Source organism: Phaethon aethereus, assembly GCF_964289735.1.
Source record: "Phaethon aethereus genome assembly, chromosome: 17".
In the NCBI taxonomy this organism is placed as follows: Eukaryota; Metazoa; Chordata; class Aves; order Phaethontiformes; family Phaethontidae; genus Phaethon; species Phaethon aethereus.
The window spans coordinates 1821473-1840904 of record NC_138593.1 but is presented as its reverse complement, the minus strand read 5'-3'; the positions used below and the strand labels follow the sequence as shown (position 1 = coordinate 1840904).

The following is a 19432-nucleotide window of genomic DNA, read 5'->3' as shown; positions in this document are numbered from 1 at the left end:
ATAGATAAATTGATACAAATATCTATCTATATATACACATACACACAAACACACATTATTATACTTGGCAAACAGTACTAGAAATAGCATCCTGCAAGACAACAGGCAATTCACACACAAAGTCCTCTTCTAAGCCATGCAATACGTTTTATTTTCCCTTGTGCCATCATCGTGACCCATTATGGTTTTTTTTCTCCCCACTTAGAGTACAAGGAGGGGAAGGAGAGGTGGCATCAGATGAACTGCTGCAAGTCAGATGGTAAAACTGCATCGGTGCAATGAATAAATACCATGAAAACCCAAAAATCCACCCCCCCGACTCCTCCCACAGAAGGCATCAACTTTTGCCCATCCAAAGCATGTTCTTCAAGTTTCCGACCGCCGGCTTCGCTGCCAATTTGGAGGTGACGTCTGCACTCTTCAGCGTGGATTGTGGCTCACAGAGCATGGAAGACTCACTTGAAACGGCCTCTTTTGAGCCCGTTATGGTTGACACATCCATGTCACTTGACAAGTCCTCAGAGGACAAGTTAAGACATCCCAGCTTGGCAAGAGAATTGGACCTTTTCAGAGGAGAAGACACAGTCAAGCCAGCCAGCCGCAGCCTGGTCTCGATTTCCTGAGTTCGCTGCTTCACCAGGCCGGGCTTGCCCCGCACGCTGTGGATACTGTCGCTGCTGGAGCTACGCGTCAGGTTGGAGCTCCGGGAGGAGGAGGGGGTATAGCAGATGGTCTTCAGAAAGTCCTTGGTGAAACTGCTCGTGTGCTCCAAGCGGCACATGACAGGCGTGGAGGTTTTCTGAGAGATCCCCTCAAAGACGCGTTTCGCCTCTAACTTCTCCACATTATTTTCTGCATCTTCGGGTATCAACTGGGCTGGTCCCAGAAGAGGTACGAGGCTGTGATGTGAAATCAAATCCTCGTTTTCCTCCACAATGCCAGAGTCGACTCTGCTCAGCGGGCTCTCTCTGAGCAGCGACGAGGCGTCTGAGGGCAGGCTTTTCAACCGCTCCAGCTCTTTGGTGTGCTTCCTAACCAAGCCTGCTTTCTGCAACTGAATAAGAGACTCCTGATGCTGCATCAAGTAACTGTTTGCACTTGGCTTTTCCAAGTCTTTGCCGAACAAGTACTTCAGATCCTTGGTAGGTTTGCCATCTTTTCTGGCTAGAGACTCTTCTTTCACCGCTTCTGTGTTAAGGAGGCTCTTGTCACAGTGCGAGTTTCTCCTGGGCAGCAGAGTTTTGACTGGGGTTTTTGGTGCATCTTTTCCTCTCTCCAAAATGCTGCAGTGTTGATCAAGTGATTTGCAAGCACCAGCCTCCAAAGTCCCAACTCCTGCCGACAGCAGAAGTGGAGCCTCGTTATTTTTAGTTCTGATTCCTTCCTCTGAGTGTGCCTTGCTGGGCAGGTGGTCCGCCAAGTTGGAATTGATGTGGGAGAGGAGGGCTGGCTGCGTGCAGATGGTGGTGCTGCGACGCGCAGTGCCGGTGTTCAACTTCTCGCACTGCTCCCCAAAGGAGTCGGGAGACAAACTGGCTGAGGAATACATGCAGTCAGTGCAAGACTGATAGGAAGGCTTGACTTTACTGAGGATCCCAAATACGGCATCATTCTGCAAAAAAGAAAACAGGTACAGATAAATGTGCACGGAGCAGGACATCAGCAATCAGCAGAGCGAGATGCACAGACCACAAGATATCTCTACAGCCACACAGATTTGAAACGAAGCCCATTTCCACTTCTCTTAAGGCCCTGCAGCAGGAACAAAAGCCATGTACTTTCTCAGCAGACAGTATCTTCAATGGAAGAATACCTACCATTTCAAGCGATGGTCATGCAAGCAAGTTGCCCAAAGCAGTTTATAGGGCGCTCGCATGTGTGCGCTCTCTCTCGGGCATCTAAATCCATAGCTTGGGCAAGCAAAGCCATGTTCAGAAGCACTTCGAAAAGGAAGCTCATCATGGAATGAAAGACTTTATCCAAGTCAAATGAAACTGTGCTATGAAGATGAGAAGAGCAGTTTCACTTGCAGTAGAGTCAGCCATGCTAATCACCTACACTTCAATTCCATACGCACCTCAAAATCCTCTGGGCAACTCCTTTTGCTGTTGTTGTTATTCAAGTTCTCTCTATTAAGCCTGCTCTCCTCCTTGTGCATGGACAAACGCCGCTTCCACTTCTCCATCGGATTTTCCTCCCTGACACCGTCCTCCCCTGGGTCCCCAGGGCCCAGCACTATCCTTCCCTTCCGGGGGCTGAAGTCCAGTTTCTTCTTCACCTCCTTCTTGCAGAAACTGCTCAGCTCTGCCAGCGGCTCCGCTGTCTCCAGGGCTTTCACCGTCTCCATCAGCCTCCCCTCCGAAGGCGCTGCCGGAGGCCGTCCCACCAGCGAGGCAGCACGCTCCCTAAGCGCATCCCGCTCCAGCTCCTCCACGTGGAAAAAGCCCACCCTCTCACCAGGAATCTTGTTCTCCAGCAGCGTGTCCGAGAGGCGGCGGAAGCAGTAATTAAACCCCACAGACACTTCTGTGCCGGCGCGGTTATCCAGGTACTCTGACTGCGAAGGCGTGTCCAGGTCAGCCACCCGGTTTTCTAGGTCAATGTCTAAGCTCTCGAGTAAGAAGTCACCCGACCCCGAGGTGCTGTCTGTGCTCTGGGGTAGGTTGCTCTCTGCTTGCTGCTTCCACAGCTTGTTGTGGCGCTGCTTGCTGGGGGAAAGGACAAAGACACAAGTGAACACCGTTGAACTGTGGGATGCTCCAGGAACATCCCTCCCTCTCCACAACCTGGCACTGAACGGCTGAATGCTGGGGCCAGCCTGGCAGTCCCACTTGGGCAAAACCACCTTTAGCATCAGGATTTCGTCCCTCCTGCTCGCCCACTCCAGCGTCTCTTTGGCCCAGCAGACTCACTGCAGTGCCCTGCACCGCACCCATGATGGGAATGGTCCTCGGGAGGAGTCCCCCGGGACAGAGGGGCACAGAGCCCTGTGTCGGAGCAAACCACTCTGAACCAACATCTCTGCACGTCTCACGGCACAGTTCCTGCTGAACCAGAGTGAACCATTTTCCTCCTCCTCCCCCAGTAGAGCAGAGGCCAAGTGGAGCGTGCAGAAACCCTTATTAGATACTATGGCACTTGCAATGACAAAGACTTGTGATTGGCATGGTCACCCAGAACTGCAAATGATTTGCCTCCAACACTGCCTGAGCTCAGTTCTGCCTCATAAAACAAGAACAATGTTTTGCTGAACAGTACTGGCTGCTGAGAAATACGAACATGCTTCCCAAACGCAGAGAAACCCTCACTGAATTAAACCAGAGCAGATCTCCCTAGAAGACAGCTAATTTCCATCCAGGGAGGCCTGGCATAGAAAAGGTTTAGAAAAACACAATTAGCCCAGGCTTCTGCATCTGCCCTTCTGATGGGGACCCTTCGGACTACAGCACCATGCGCACTCTGCCCGCATCTTTGAGCGCGACACGCACGTGTGCAAGACATCAGCAGAAGAACCTGTTGACTGAACGAAACTCCATGGAGATCGATTAATATTTTGCAATACAAAAACACAAGAGGTTGCCTACAATTAGCTCCTGTATCTCCTACAAGTCACCTTTCCGTTCATCCGGTCGCCTTACCTCGCATCTAAAATGCCTTCGTATTCCAACAGCTGCCTCATGAAGCCTGCATTTGGTCTCGCAATGCTGCGTTTTTGCTTCACATAATTATAGGCCTTTTCCAGTGACCATCCGAATTCCTTCATTGCATAAGCTATAACAGTAGATGCCGACCGGCTCACACCCATTTTGCAGTGCACCAGGCACTTGGAGTGATTCTTCCTGCGGAAGAACAAACAGGAAAATGTGTCTCACCTTTCTGGTTACGGTATCTGTTGTTACCATTTTACACGGTGGAGGGACAGTACTTTGTCCTCCTGACCACCGTAACACCACAGCTCAGTAGATGAGAAATGTTTTGGACTAAGTGGGCCAGGAGAAGACTCTCTCTCCAGAACAGTCACGCGTTCAAGAAGGGCAGATTCAGTCCTGCTGCCATTTCAGAGACCACTGTGAAGCCTCCTGCCTGCCTGCGTCATTGGATACAGGGATAAGCAGGAACAACCCGAGTGTAAAAGCCCAGCAGAGTTTGATGTACTCTGTCACCATCTCTTGTCCAGCACGGACACGTGTTGGAGTATTTCCAGAACTTCTTGAGAAGAGGAAACGTCCTCGTTTCCTTTTGGAAGCAAAACAAAATAACCGTAAAAAATATCATAGGCTAGGAACAGGTTAACATCAGTACAGGAAGAGACAAGGTACGGGGAAGTTCCAGGGACACAGAGAACTCCCGGCAAAAGTAGCAATGCAAAAGCCCTGAGCCTCCTTCAGCGGTGGTGTGGCTTCAGGGAGGGTCCAGCTCCACGCTGGATGAGACACGCAGGGCACGGTGTCAGACCCCGTGGCTTGGATGTGCTCTCGCACTAAGTCGCGTCTCCCAGCCCACTTACTTGGCCTTATTGATGAAGTGGTACGCCTCGTTCCAGTGAGCCAGGAGGTCCGTCGTCTCCTCATCATACACTCGGATATTGTGATACGCGAACAAACCGGGAAAAAAATTATCTATTTCTCTGGTCACATTCAAAATGTAGTCAATGCTGTGGAGAACAAAAACAAAAATAAAGGTGAACTGCCGTGGTGATGAAAGGGAACTGACACACATTGTGAAGTCCATGAGATCTGGCACAACACGAACGGCAAGATTTTTATCTACAGCCCTAATCCCGATCCCCTGGGACCCCCAGTGACACAGGTCACGCACGAGACGTGCGGGGCCTGCCCATTAACCCATCTCTCGCCACCGGCACATCCCGTTCAAAGTGTCAGGACCTTGGGCACAGGAGGGAGTTTATTTTGTCCTGTGTGCCAAGGCTTTGCAAACTAATCAGAAACTCCTCACTGTGTGCCACACACAGCTTCTGGGATGCTGAAAGAAGAGAAGTGCATCGGCTGCAAGTGATTCATTTGGGCAAGAGCTGGGAACAACCCCAGGAATCACAATCTTCAACTGCAGGCTTTAGCTGCAAAACCATCCTTTTCTCTTCTTTCTGACCAAAAATATGAAATGAGAGTCACATGGTATCTCTTGATTCCTGCCAAATATTACAGCAGGGATTACAATGTACCCAGGGAGAACGAATGCCCGTATTGATTTATCACCTATCATTCAGACAACTCAAGGACACAGGATATTTGTTTCAGAATTTGTCCAGCTTTGACTTTTAGACACTGCATGTCAAGATGCCTTCCCCATAGATCAAAAGTATTAATGGGCTGGTTCATTTACTTGTTCAAAGATGTTCAGACATCTGTTCCCAAGGTCTCCAAATTAAACATTTTTAGTCATGCTGTTGAGCAATATTTTTCAGTCTCTCACATCAGGGTTGGTGTATGCCTCGGGCAAGCAGCAAATATTTATATGCAAAATTCTCACTCGTCCAAAAAGCGTGAAAATAAATCAAGCCAAGAAGTTGTGCGGTGATGAGAGCGTGGTGAAAGACAGCCCTGCAGCTGCCTGCCTGGGCAGGTGAGATGGAGATTGCTCATCCACAGGAAGTTCTGCTCCATTTAGATACAGTTTTTTCCTAAGCTTAGCGCTAGAATATTTGCTGTCCCGCAGCCTGCAGGAATTCACACCTGAGACGACAATATGTATGGCCATTTCATGCTCGGCTACTACACACAGCGGGAGTTTGGAGATCCTGATGTACTTCACAAACAAGAAGTTTTGTTACTTCCACTCAACACGTGATTGGTAGAAATGAGGTAGGAAAGATGTCTCGACCAAGGTCTTGACGGTAAGTTACGCACATCGCCGGGAATGGGCCCAAACTCATCCCTACGTCTATAAACGTCATGTGTCATCTCAAGAGACCTGAATGTAAGTTAAAGGCAAACGACTGGAGGTTTCACAGTCTAAGGCTGTTGCCTGAAAGGTGCAGTACTCACCCCGAGCCCTGCAGCTCCTCCAGGTTGGAAGCGTTCCACTCGGACCCCTGCAACAGCCACAAAACACATGCTTCAAAGGAGCCCAAGACCTCCCTCTTTCTTAAGGTTCCGCAATCCCCCAGCCTCACTGAAATCTTGGTAATAGACTCTGAAACAGCAGCGTGGCAGCTCAGCACAGAGATGTCCTGTCCTGAACAGGCAGGGACCTCCTGAAGGAGGTGACAAAGGCATTATGTCCTCACCTAAGGAGTTAGTTTAGACCAGCATGTGACAGGGCACATCCCAAATCACCGCCCCTGGCCCCTCTGGAGTTTTAACCACGGATAAATAGTGCAGGCAAAGGAAAGGATTACATGTGGCATGACTGGGATCACTGGTGTATGACAAGTGAGGCAAATCCTGAAAGTTATGGGCGTGGTTACACCCTGAATCCCCCCCCATGCTTGCAAAACAGAAAGCTAAAAAGGGTTTAAAAAGCAGGTTTTGCCCTCAAACATGAGCACTTCCTCTGACTCTCTCCAGAAAAAAAAAAGACCCAAGCATAAGGGGCACAAATGTGTTCATCTCAAGGAAGTCTTTGTTCCAGATGGCAGTGCCTGGTTTTGCTTGGAGTACCATCTAGTGGCAGAAGATCAGACGAAACACGCCCCGTTCTTTTGCTTTTGCACAAGCTGGAACAGCACATCACCTTCAAGCCCTATTCTTGACATAGCTCTGGCCATGCGTACAGAACTTCATAGGCTCAATCGAGAAAACCAATACAGGGACCCTAATCAGAGGCAAAGAGCAAACTGCTGTCACACCAGGGCAGCATCCACAGCTAGAGCCTTCATCCCTCTTAAAAGAAAATCTCCATTGCTAAAAATAGAAAATAAACGTGCATAGAGAGAACTTGAGCTACGCTACGGTATGTCCTGAAACAGGACCAACCTGGGCAGGAAAGAACCATTATATCAAGTGCCAGAAACAAGAATGTAGCTACAAAAAAAATGGGCTGCTCTCCTGCAGGCTTTTACAAGCAATATGAGTCCTGAATTAAAGTCTGCACAAAGGGCAGGAGAGCAGGCTGTACCTCTTGGTCACGCTGCACAAGTCAGCCTTGAGACAAAATCCAGCTTCCCCTCAGCCCAGTGACTTGTCAGATCATTCCCACTGAGCCTCCTGCCATTCCGGAACTCGTAGCATGGCAGCTTACCAGATATAAATGATCAAAAATCAGCGACGGTTTGTCCATCTGACCCAGGATAAGCAGCATTTCATTGTCTATAAATTCCTTGAATTCCTTCAAGTTGCAATTCATGTGCTTCTCCAGCTCGTTTCGTATCTGCAGAGAAGAAAACAAAGGATGCCACCTAGAATGATATCTGGTCAACAGAAACATTTGTTGGCACTCCTTTGTAAAACATTTTTTCTGTACTTCATTAAAAACAGCGAGAGGGATTCGACATTTTGGAGACAAGGAATATCACTACGTGGCGCCTTTCCAAGTACCCGAGACCCCCAAATTGAAGATCTGTAAATAAAGCTTTAGATAACATCCGAGTACAAAAAAAGAAAAGCAACCAAAAACCAAAAAACAAGTATTTTGGGGCACCAGCTTCTTAAAAATAATTTGAGGGATAAAAAGAAAGACCTTGGAGAGCAGCTAACAAAAAACTGCAAAATTCAATAGAAGCAAGGAGTGAATAATGGCAGCAGCACGGGTGAAGAGAGATTTCCTGTACTTTCCCTTTTTATAAAACGCCACTCTCACTGCACCTCAGCTTCAGGAAGGTGCGATGCAAAGCAGCCCAACTCTTTTTAACCCACTATGGAAAATGGTTGCGGCAAAACCAAAGCATCTCGACTGCACCCAGAGTTGGTAACACGTACACAGACAGATGAGCTCTCAGCTTAACGCTTACAACTTGTAACGCTGCTGTTACACAGAAGCGTATCTGAACCTTCAGTGCTAAGCTTTAGGAAGGAAAGCCCTGCAAAAAACAAACAAAAAAACCAACCCAAAAAGAACTATTTTCATTTGCTCTGAATATGCGTGCGCTGCTGCTGGACATATTTACACCAGCCTGTGGGATGGATCCAAACTAGCGTTAGCCTTGACTTGTGATTTTCCATCCATAAACTTGTTAGCAAAATGTCTGCAAGCCCCTGTGACATTTGTTCAGGAACAAAGAAAATAAAACCTTAAAATGAAGCCGACAGGGGAAAGGAAGTTACGTACTTTGCTGCGCTGTCCATGAGCAAGTGAAAATCAGGACACTCATCTAACACAACTGCGAGGCCTCAAGCCACCAACTGCATCTTTTAAGAGTGCTGCCTCGGCTTCCGTAACTCACAGGGACACCCTGAAGGAATGAGTGGCTGCAAATTCATTGCTTGGGCGTGCCTACATGTGCTACAACCAACTGTAAATGCAGGCATCACCTCTGATGCCACTCCGTTGGCAAAAGAACCAGGCACTTTGCATTTGAAAGTCACCTACTTGTTACTAAGGTCTTGAAAAATGCACTCGGATGTTGGTGTTATCCCGACTTCCCTGCTGGGGAAACAGACGTATAGCAAAGCCAAAGAGCAGAGCCTTTATGGAACAGTTGGAGACACACACTCAGAAGCCAGTGACACCCAGTCAGACGGTGTCTCTACATCGGTGCAGCACTCACTGGAAAGACAGTCCAGCAGGAAGAGTAAGATAGCAGGACTTTTTATATTTACCTCCTTAGAAGTCACATTTTCCAGGTCTTTGCTCATCATGATGCTCCGGAGTTTGGCTTTAATGAGCCGTTCTGTTCGTTCCCTTTCAGTTGGCCTGAAAAGGAAAAGGAGTTGACGTCTCCAAGCTGGCACTAAACACACAGTGCGACTCATACCGTAGAGAAGAGCAGTGGTAAAGCTTTGCATTAAAAGCAATTTTTATGAGAATAACGGAAGAAAAACATTTGAAGACGTTTATGAAAAGAAAGGAAAAGGAGGAAGAAAAGAGAGAAGGGGAGACTCCTCTCGGGAGCCAAGCCAATTTTTTCTAACAAAATTCAGAACTGACTTGTCAACAAACAGGGCTGGAGAGTCGGGGCGGGTGGACTCCAGGTCCTGCATTGCATTCCACTCATTGATGCAGCTCTGGTCAGAGCTGATGCAGCTTTCGTAGTACGTGGCCCAGACCAAGGCCATCCCACCTGGGAAGTAGTTGTACCTTCTTGCAACTTCACAGGCTTTATGGAGGATCTGTAAAGCAGACCTGTAAGTTTGGAGAACAAAGTTGTGCAGATGTGAGCAGCAGGAACAGACAGAGCAGGATCTGAGAGATTTTCACAGAGAAAAAAAAGATTTTCAGCATTGTTTGTTGCAGTTTATTTTTTGAGCACCGCAGATTTATTATATCAGAGTTTAGAGAGGGCACAAACTATACCTTGAAGGCCTTCTCAACAGCCAGTCTGAGGCACAGGCTGAAATCTTCCCTGATTAACAGGCAAGCACAAGGCACAAGTCACTCTGGGATCTAATCATTAGCTAACTCGTAAAGCCAGACCAAAGAAAAATAAAGAACATGGACAATTTTCAAACCACCTTCAGCAAGTAGTCAAATGCATATTTACCAGCATTCTTGGCCCCTGACATGCTCCAGGGACAGGGCCCAGATTGGGTCATTTGTTTTTGCAAATTCTAGCATTACTTTTTCCTTCCTTCCCTCCTCATTTTTTTCTTTCTTTTCTTTTTTTAAGGCTCTACTCCGAAGATGTCATTGTACTGAATGCATTAACCACATCTAAGGTTGCCAACAGGAGGGGCCGAGTTCTAAAATGACAGGAACAAGAGTTTCATTTGTTTCTGTACCAAATCGTCCCTAGCACGACATCCTTCTCCACCTCTGTATTTTTTCCCTATCAGATGCCACAAGGACAGGGCTCTCTCGAGGCCCCGGTAGGAGCCAAACTGCCCCGGCCAAAAGAGATGCATTTGTTCTCGGCGGGGCCGGGGAGCAGCCTCTTCGGGGAGGAATTTGCTGGCACAGCTGCTGCTGATTCAGCCACCTCTGCTTCAGCGTTTTGGAATCCCTGCACAGGGGAGGGGTGACAGGAGCTGAAAGGTGAACAGGCACCCGTGGCGGCACGGAAAGTTTCTGCGCAGCAGGAGCCCCAGCCTGGCCCCAGTAATGAGGCAGAACACGGGGAATGCCATCAGATTGGCAATGCGTCCCGAGACGCCTCCTTCAGCCAGTTCGAAAAATATGCACAGAGAGGAAAGGCTGGGTTTGCAGCCTGATGGATTCAAGTTGATCTTTCATGTTTATTCATCTCGCTAGTGCCATTTCCCCTACATTAAAGAGCACATAGCTGCTCTGAACAGAAGCAGAAGATCCTGTTTTCGGATCAGTATTCTCACGGTCCCTTTATAGTCCTGCTGCCGGCTGACACAGGGAAGCAGCGTCTCTGCTGCAGCTCACTAAATACCAATTATGGAGAAGGCTAAAATGCAGTTGGTTTATTTGTTTTCAATTTATTCACAGAAACGACAGTCTCTTTCTCAATGTAGCTAATTAACACACATACCACATGGCTTGCACTGACACCGGCTTGAAGATGTGCATTCTCCCCGCAGTGCTCACGCTGAAGCCACTAAGAGAAAGAGGGGAAAAAAACCAGTCACAAATCGCTCTTCTGCGCAACACGAGCTGCACTCTGCTAACAGCTAGTGCAAGGCAGCCAGAGGGGCACTCACAGTCAAAAAGAATCAGGGATGAGAGTTTGTATCACCGATTTTCCAACATCCTCCCAAATAAGAAAGGCAAGTGGACACCCTTCCTGGCGTAGGTTGCCAGGAATGGGAGCTCCACCCCTCGAGTGGGATTTCAGAGAACATTCACGGGGTATCACAGGTTCCACCGAGCAGTTTGAGGGCAGCAAGACAAAAACTCACTGTCTGAGTAAGAGCACTGCAGCCGTGAATCTAAAATTGGAACTTCATTTGCAAGGTGACGGAGAATCTCTCCTAGAGCAGCCCCCCAGCAGGGAAGGACATTCACATTTATCCTTTTAATGTGGTTTCTTACCCATCACCATCAAGATGGATTTTAGTATCGCTCCACAGACGAAGAACCATTCCTATAGTGCAGCTTTTACTGGAAGAGAGATTGTTATACAGGATGTTAAATATAGGCCACAATGCGGTCACGCCAATATCCTTAATTATTAATACTCTTTAATTTTTAAAATCCTCAAGTCTTGCTCTAGTAATTCCTAGTAATATCTTAGGCCATCAAATACGTAACACACGAGGAAACCGGCAGCTGAAGCCTAAAGGTCTACTCTGGTATTAACATGCCAACTGCCCCATCATCCTTCCTGCTCCTTCACCCTCCGAAGCTCAGTGCAAAGCGGTTCCCTAAGAGGACGTAAAGGCAGATCACAGGGGTCTGGCTGCAGAGGTTCAGCTCACTGAAGCAAGGCAGAAAGCAAAGCCTCGGTAGCAGCCGCCCGCCCTCTCCAAAGGGGACCCGAGGGGCCTTTCAACGGGCTGCGTGCTCGGTTTTCACTTCACCACGCTGGCTGGTGGAAGAGACAAAAACGGATTTTACGAGTTCACCTAACCCGAAAGAACATTTTCATGTCAGAGAGGCAATCTGGCAAGAAAACCGTACTATAATGGGGGCCAGTAACTTTCAACTAGTAAATAATTAAGCTACTAAGATATTAAAAGTTTTAAAGGAAATTGGGATGCATACAGCAACAGCCGGTTAGCCAAGAACTTGGGTTTGGTTTTGTTCTTCTCCTTTCTTTAAGCTGCTTTCTACAGCGGATCAAAGGATTCGACAGGCCAGTTTGAACACACATGTGGACAATGTGCAGTTTAGAGCTTTGTGAGGAAAAAAAACGTTTTTTATTAAACACATGTAAAAAGAATGAAACCCACAAAAGTGCCTGACTAGTCAAACTGTCAGCAGTCAGAACACTTACAGCTCAGCAGTGACATTTCAGCCCCAACACAGAGCCATGGAGTCACTCAGTATTAAGTCGCTAATGCCAATTGACTTCTTTTCACATGCGACTTACCCTTAATTAACAAAAAATTTGGCTTTCAGGGGAGACAGCAGCTGAAACGGCAGCTAGCCTTACAGTTAGGATGGATTTGTCATAACTTGTCCATCTTGCCTCTTGTCTCACATCGATAGCCCCCAGAAGCAAACTATTGCAAGGTGGTTTCAGATTTGAAGATGAACATAGCAAACATCCACTGCTCTTGCACACTGTGCGTGCCAGAAGGAAATGCCACGTTAGAATTCCCTCCGTAACACTAACAGCAGTAACTCCACAGCAGACGCAAGGGGCAGCATCAAAGCCAATGACAATCTTGTTAGGAAGGTAAGGCTACGACTTTCCCTACAGGTCTCACTGCAGAGCAAAAGCTCCCCCCTTCCACTTACAGCAATGGCAACATCCGCTCAGGTTTTCCAAAAAGAAAACAAAATTCACACTGGCTGCACCAGCACAACATGGCAGCCTGCTAAATCATCGGAGAACAGAAACAATGGTCTGGAAGCTCTGACTTCTAACTCCAGCTCTGCCAAACCAGACCCGTCTCTCTGAGCCAAGAGCTTCTCTGCCTTGGTTTACTCACCTAGAATTGGAATAATGTGAGAGGGTCTGCGATAACAAAATATTTTATTTGCCTTTCAAAATATTATGTGCTCTTATCAGTTAGACAAAAGAAACAGCTCATTACTGACACATTTGTTTGTTGGTTTTGGAGGTACTTCTGCAGTATTGGTTTCCTTGATGTTATTTGGCTACCCCCCCAAAAAACAGCTCCGTTGCATCATACCATCAACAGACTTGAAGCCTGGTTGATAGAATAAATTCCAGTTCTGCAAATGTGTCTACAAGAGCATTTTGTAGTGAGCAGACAGCAAACTACCAGAGATGAGGTAGATGCCATAGCCCTACAGAGGGGATTACAGGTGAACGCTTTGCTCACACCTGCCCAGACATCCCAGAGATTCCAAGGAGACTAAAAGCTTTCTGGAACAAAAAAAAATTACCCACTCACCCTCATAACTGGTCAGAGAACTCAACACATGTCCTTTCTCTTGCTAGAATTTGCAGATACATGTAAACCAACTGCTTGGGGACAATTTGGTGTTGACAGGCTTCCCAGAGAACCCAAGACTGCCCAATTTCTAACCCCAGCCTCGCCTTAGACATACCTCTCCTTGCTGGAGAAATCCACACCCAGCAGAATATTCTCTTCCGTGTCCTGTCGTCCACTGCTGTATACAACCACCATGTATCGGACTCTGTCTGTCCACACACTTTCCAAACGGACAGCCTAGAAAAAGGTCAGCAAGCTCTGCAAACCAGCTGTTGGATAAAGATTACTTCCATTGCTGCCTAGTACTTTTTTCAGGTGTAACTGTGTCCAAAAGCTTTATTTAGCTGCAGTATGAAAGACAGAGGGGGAGAAAGTCCACCGTCCCGCAAGGCTAGTTGACAGTTTGACTTGGCATCAGGTGGGGAGAAGATTAGCCTAGATTACCTGCCCCAGTTCAGAGAAATTCTACAAAACGCAACCTGAAGATTTGTTCCAAAGAGGTTCAACTAGGAAGTTGGTAAAAATATTGGTCACGCACTGAACTGGAAACAGAGGCAGGCTCAGAGGAGTCTTCCACTCAAGCCTTCAACTGAAATATGTTAGTCACACTGGAGGGGATAATTGACACAGACTTTTCTGCAGTGACTTTTACAGCCTCTGCAGAATTCTTTCAAAAAAAGCCCAGCCCCATTTGGATGCAGCTTCAAGAGTGATTTAAGAGTGTCCGCTAGCATCAGCAAGCTCCTGTATTAGTGTTTGTCAGCCGGCTGGAAAATGAAACTTAACAAAACACACACGTTTCGGACAGATCAGTGTCCTGACCCAACTCCTTACCTGGACGTAAGGACCGGGGCAAAAGGAGTGTACGGGAAAACACGGTATGGTTGGCAGCCAGCATAGAGTTAAGCTGACTCTGACACCTAGGATTTGCTAATGCTTCTCAGGAACCTCCACAGATCTATTTCAAATGCCTCCAAAGAGAAGGGAGAGCAGGAAAAAGCATCTTGTCTTACCAGTTTGATCCTATCCTCACAGCGAAGGAGGTTGATCATCACCTGGAGGTGCTGGGGCAAATCACCTGCAGGGAGAGCAGAGAAATGATCAGAAAGGGTCTCTCACTTGCTGCACTAATGGGCAGAGTCTTGACTTTTTATGAAATTGCATGTTTCTAAGTCAAAAAATACCATTTTAGAGGAGGCCAAAGAGAATACTAACAGAAGAGAGCTTCTTGGAGGAGGGTTTTCTGGCTGTGTGAGAACTCGACCTTATGACATTTGGAAGCTACCAAATATACTGAGACCACCTGTGACTGGCACTCTCTGTTACAGCATCTTGGAGAAGACAGAAAGATATGGGCACTGAGGACAGGAGTAAGAGGCAGGAGGAACAACTCTGATTAATAAAGTTGTAAAACATGTTAGCATCGTGGGTTCAGCCCCACCGGCCCTATGGAGGCTATAGCTGAACACGAGAAACTTCAGAGGAGGAAGGGCTGCAGGAGTGACCCAGTTTGGGTGATGGATCCCTTCTATCTCAAACAAAGCACTGTTCATCCAGCAAGTCCCTTAGGCTCTAGAGTGGTGAGGACATTTCTGTTTGGTGAAAGCAAGCAAAAGGAACAAGGAGGCTACAAGAAAACAGAACAAGTTCACATCTAATAACTTGGTAATGCACTCCTAACTTTCCATACAAGATAAAATTCCTTCCGTAGGATGTTCATTTGGTATATGAAATTGCTGACAATTGAAGAAACACAAAGCCAAGCTTGGCATTCAAACACCCTCTTTGTGCTTGGAGTGTTTACTAAGCAGCAGACACACAGTACCACACTGTGCCTTTCCCACATGCTCCTGCTCTCAAAACGCCCTGATGATCTTATTTCTTTTTTCCCCAGTAATCACTTATTCCAAAACTGTCAAAGACAAAAGGCATAAAAACACGGGGTAAGTAGAATCCACTTTTCTGAACCCCATATCTGCTTATCAACCCTTACGTACGTTCACCGTAAAAAAACTCTACCATTTCTTCCCACCAGTTTGGCACACTGGAGAGGACTGTGGTAAGAAGGACAGTCTGTTCTTAAACCATGATAAATGCTTACAGGCCAGATTGTGATGAGTTAACTGAACAGGGGATTTTGCTGAAACCAGGAAAGGGGATATAAGGAGCTAAGAAACGTATGCCTATCCAGAGACCCAAATCCTGTTAAAACGTTCCTCGCTCTTAGTGGCACCACCAAAGTCAGCAACAGGTAGTTTCAAAAGAGGAAATGCTGTCAGCTGCCACCGAAGCGCCAAGCGTCAGATTGCTGCAGGCTGGGAGAGCACTCGGAGAAATGCTCCTGCCATGCTGAATCAGGACCGCGATAACTACAGAAGAGGTGCTAGAGCCCTGTGACTCAGTCCATCCAGTTTTCCTCCCCACAGGCCAACGGGGAAGGCAAAGATCAAATCATTGAAGCAGGAACAAGTGATGTTCCTCATCTGTGGCTGAGGAAAACAGGGATAGAGATTCAGCCCAGATCCTCTCGCTCAGCAGGCTTCCCTGGCTAAAGAATGCCATGCTGAATGCCGTAATATCCCCAGAGAATAAATTTCTACTCCAGTTACAGTTCCAAGAGAATGACAAAACAAAGACTCAATAATCATTCATTCCCATTCAGATGAAGCGGGCTGAAAACCTGGCTTTACTCAGCAGGCTGTACAAGGTCCGCTGTGACCGTGAGGAGTCACCCACCCGCCCGCCCACCCGTGCTCCTAGCCTGTCCGCGTGGATGCAATGAGCGGCAAAGCAAGAGGGGAATGAGAGTTTCAGTAGGTGATTTAATCCACTACCTGCATGTTTGTGGGGATGCTGGAGACTTCGCTGGCCCTGGGAGCTGTTTCCTTGTTGTAAGAAAAGGGCTGCGCCTTTCACCATGAAAAAGCTCTCGCTTAGGCTGCAAAACAAACGACAGAGGAAGTCAACTGGAAGAAAATACCAGCAAAACGGGTGCTCAGATCTGTACGCCTAGGGAAGGGAGGGCTTCTCCTCAGTAAAATGTAGTAGGATTTTGCCATGAGAAGCTGTTCCCAAAGTTTGATCCTGCCACCTGCACCGCACAGCTCCAGGATTACTCATGTGCCATTTTTCCACCACCATTTTATTACTTGGCCATTGCAAGAGATACTTGCCTGAGCTGTCACAGGCTGGAAATGACTTTATCATTTGATTGTCAAATTCTGCAACTTAAAACCAGTAGAGGGTAAGACTTTTTACAGGCTTAGACCTGTACACAATGACTTAAGATCAGGTTCCGATTCAATCAGTTCCTACTAATTCCAGTTCTTGAGATTTCTTTGGAATGCAAAAACAAGGATACGCAACCATAAACTGTCTGTAGACTTAAAGAGGAAGGGAGGGCAGACGAAACCTGAACATCACAAGGGAAAGGAAACTGCACTGAAACCTCAGGGGAAAAAGCAACCGGCACAATAGCAAAGATTTTGCTTTGCTCTGGCTAGATACAACCGTCCTGGAAAATACTACTGATAAGAAGGCAGGTCACAGTGTGTGCAAACACATAACCATGTTTCCGCAGAGTCAAACGACATGCAGGCCCCAGAACGTAACTAAAGAGAAGGCTGAGCAAAATCAGTAGTTACAGCAAGCACCAGCACAAGCCTAATTACACAGTACCGTAACGCGCTCGCGAGCATTTTAGACACAGCCTCGGCCGTAAGCGGTAAAGTTAGCATTTCCCACAAGGCTGAAAATCAACATCTACTAAGCTACCTTTTAGTTGCCACAGTAACTGCTTACACTGCATTTCCTGCACCGCTCAAAACATCACAAGAGACATTCTTTTGTTACAAAGCCCAATTTTCTGCTGCCCTACACTTCCAAACATAGATCATCATTAATTACTGTCTGCTATCTACTAAATATAAATGCTCCATTACAAGGTTGTGCTACATGGGAGTTACTTGTGCTACAGAAAACGATCCCACAGGAGCTCCTACTCCCAGCACTCGCCCATTCTGTACTTTATCAGGGGTCTTGGCCTTTGGGCAGAAGTGGGCACTAATGCTCCATTCTCTCTTAGTATTTCTGTGAAGACAGACCTGAATTTCACGTCTTTTCAGCTTTTGCTGCAAGTTCAGCTTTTCCTTTCTCTGAGAACACAACCAAGCCTCCCAGGCAAAGCTTCCTCATTTTTCAACTGAATCAAGGTGCAAAATTCCCCAAAAAATCTGAATCAGGTTTAAATTTGAGGTTTCAGCTGCTTTTAAAAAGTGAACTAAAATTGTCACCTAAGTTCCGGGCTCCACAAGTCACATATCAGGTCAATAAAATGCCAGCAGGACAACGGCCCTCTAATTAAAGCAAGCTTTTCTCCATTCACACTCCCACAGTATTCTAGCACTCACCACTCACTTCACTAGCGAGTTGTGTCTGAACAGGAGCCGCACAGAGTTTGCTTGTGATCCGAAACGCCGGCTCTGCTCTGCCTGGCACACGCAGTAACAGCAAGAATTTCTGCAAGTGGGAATTTGGTTCATTCCGTGAGTGAGGCAGGAAGAGTCTTGTTTCCTTCTCACACCAGATCTCACAGGAAAGCATTAAAAAAGGCCAGAAGTTACACAAAAGCTGTGACACCAACACGATGTATAGGATATTCAGCTAGATAGCAGCTTCACGCACGCTCATCTGTTTTTCAGCAAGAAGGGAACAGTTAGATAACACACAAGGAGATAATTCACAGTATCCCTGTTAAGAAATTTGGGAAATATTTCTCCGGGAAAGCGAAAAAAATATCCCAAAGGATATTCTTTTATCCCTGATAAGGTACTGGCTGGGATTTCTACAGCAGGAGGAAACATGGAAGAGACAGAGCTCCTTCCCAAAGGCATCAGTAACTCCTGCTCTGAGAGTTCACCTTGCCCGACGTTCTCTTCTCCTGTGGCCGGGAAATCTTTCACAATAAAGCGGAATATTCCCAGTTGCCGGCAAATGAGAAAGCTGTGCTGCAGGAGCAGAGAGCGACTGCAGGAAAAGGACAACCCACACAGCAAAACCTCTGTCGCCGTGTGTCCATCTGCGTGGAAACGAACCGGAAAGCCAAGCCAAAGAACCTGTTGAGAGCAAGATTTCTTTTTTAATACAAACGCTTGTTTCCCAAACTGCGCACTAACCTTACGAAGCGCGGCTTGCCGTGAGTCGGACTGCCCGTACCTCCCCAGCGCTCCCCGATTTCCACATAAGCTCCTGCTTCCATACGACCAGCACGGTGCCGTACAGAGGTAACGCGTCCAAGCGCCTCTTTGCAAAAGCTCGTATTTTACACCATCTCAAACCAGCAACATTACCCAACACTGTCCCTCATCTCCGCTCCAGGAACACTCTTTGCTCTCAGTGGCTTTGTACAACTGCTCTAAAAGACAGCTAACAAAATAAAAGTGAGAAAAAGGCAAGGCACAATATTCCAACCCAGTTTTAACAAACCCTTTTAAATCCTGCAGTTCCGGTAAACAACTAAAACTCCAGACCTCTTAAAAAAATCTCCTAAAGAACACAAAAATCCTACCATTAAAGAACATCCCCAACTTTTGACCCTCTGCAGCAGTGATAAATGCCCTAGAAGCAGCATTTGTTAGCAGCATAAAAACGAGTTGCTTATACATACTAATTTGGACTGGTTTTCTTTGAACAGCAGAAGCATTGTGCTGGCCCAAGAGTCAGACAGAAGTCAGTAAATTCGAAAAGATTCATAACTAGCTGTAAAACTCACATCCTTTTGCTTCTAAACCCATAAAAAAAAAAAAAAAAGGAAAAGAAAAGGTTGACCGTATATTCTGTGCGGAGCAGAGAAATCGCGTCTGTTGATGCTACCCAGGAACTGAATGACTTTTACAGAACACTGTGTCTTCCACTGATATCCTGGCTTGAAAAAGCACTTGTCCTAACATATCCTGATGAAAGAGGGCCATTCAAGAGGGGAAAAAAACAGCTGAGGCTCGTCTAATCATTTCCCTCCTCCAGACTTGTTTGTTTGCTTCCTCCCGCGTGCTCCGAAGGCAACGCAGCGCCTATCAGCAGCCCCACAGCCAAGCGGCCCGTCGCTGTAGAAAGTCCGTATTCCCCGGGACGGGACGGGATAAAAAGCATCTTATCAGCCGGCGCCTGTTTGTTTCTTTACAATTCAAACACGGCATACAGACGGCATCATACAGACGGCATCATACAGACGGCATCATACAGACGGCATCATACAGACGGCATCATACAGACGGCATCATACAGACGGCATCATACAGACGGCATCATACAGACGGCATCATACAGACGGCATCATACAGACGGCA

The 19432-nt window shown here is 47.0% G+C and overlaps 1 protein-coding gene across 1 annotated transcript in view; it reads right to left on the bottom strand.

The window, feature by feature from the left end:
- Positions 1–201: 201 nt before the first annotated feature.
- Positions 202–19432, bottom strand: part of SSH1 (slingshot protein phosphatase 1) — a gene marked incomplete at its 5' end in the record, with an annotated part of 36715 nt that continues 17484 nt past the window's right edge. The window contains 13 exons of the mRNA XM_082007556.1: positions 202–1612; positions 2078–2708; positions 3639–3839; positions 4508–4654; positions 6006–6052; positions 7201–7329; positions 8718–8811; positions 9046–9240; positions 10553–10618; positions 11053–11121; positions 13204–13325; positions 14102–14166; positions 15923–16026. Of these exons, the coding sequence (XP_081863682.1) occupies positions 338–1612; positions 2078–2708; positions 3639–3839; positions 4508–4654; positions 6006–6052; positions 7201–7329; positions 8718–8811; positions 9046–9240; positions 10553–10618; positions 11053–11121; positions 13204–13325; positions 14102–14166; positions 15923–16026 (3145 nt within the window). The 3' untranslated portion in view covers positions 202–337. The remainder of the gene's footprint in view (positions 1613–2077; positions 2709–3638; positions 3840–4507; positions 4655–6005; positions 6053–7200; positions 7330–8717; positions 8812–9045; positions 9241–10552; positions 10619–11052; positions 11122–13203; positions 13326–14101; positions 14167–15922; positions 16027–19432) is intronic.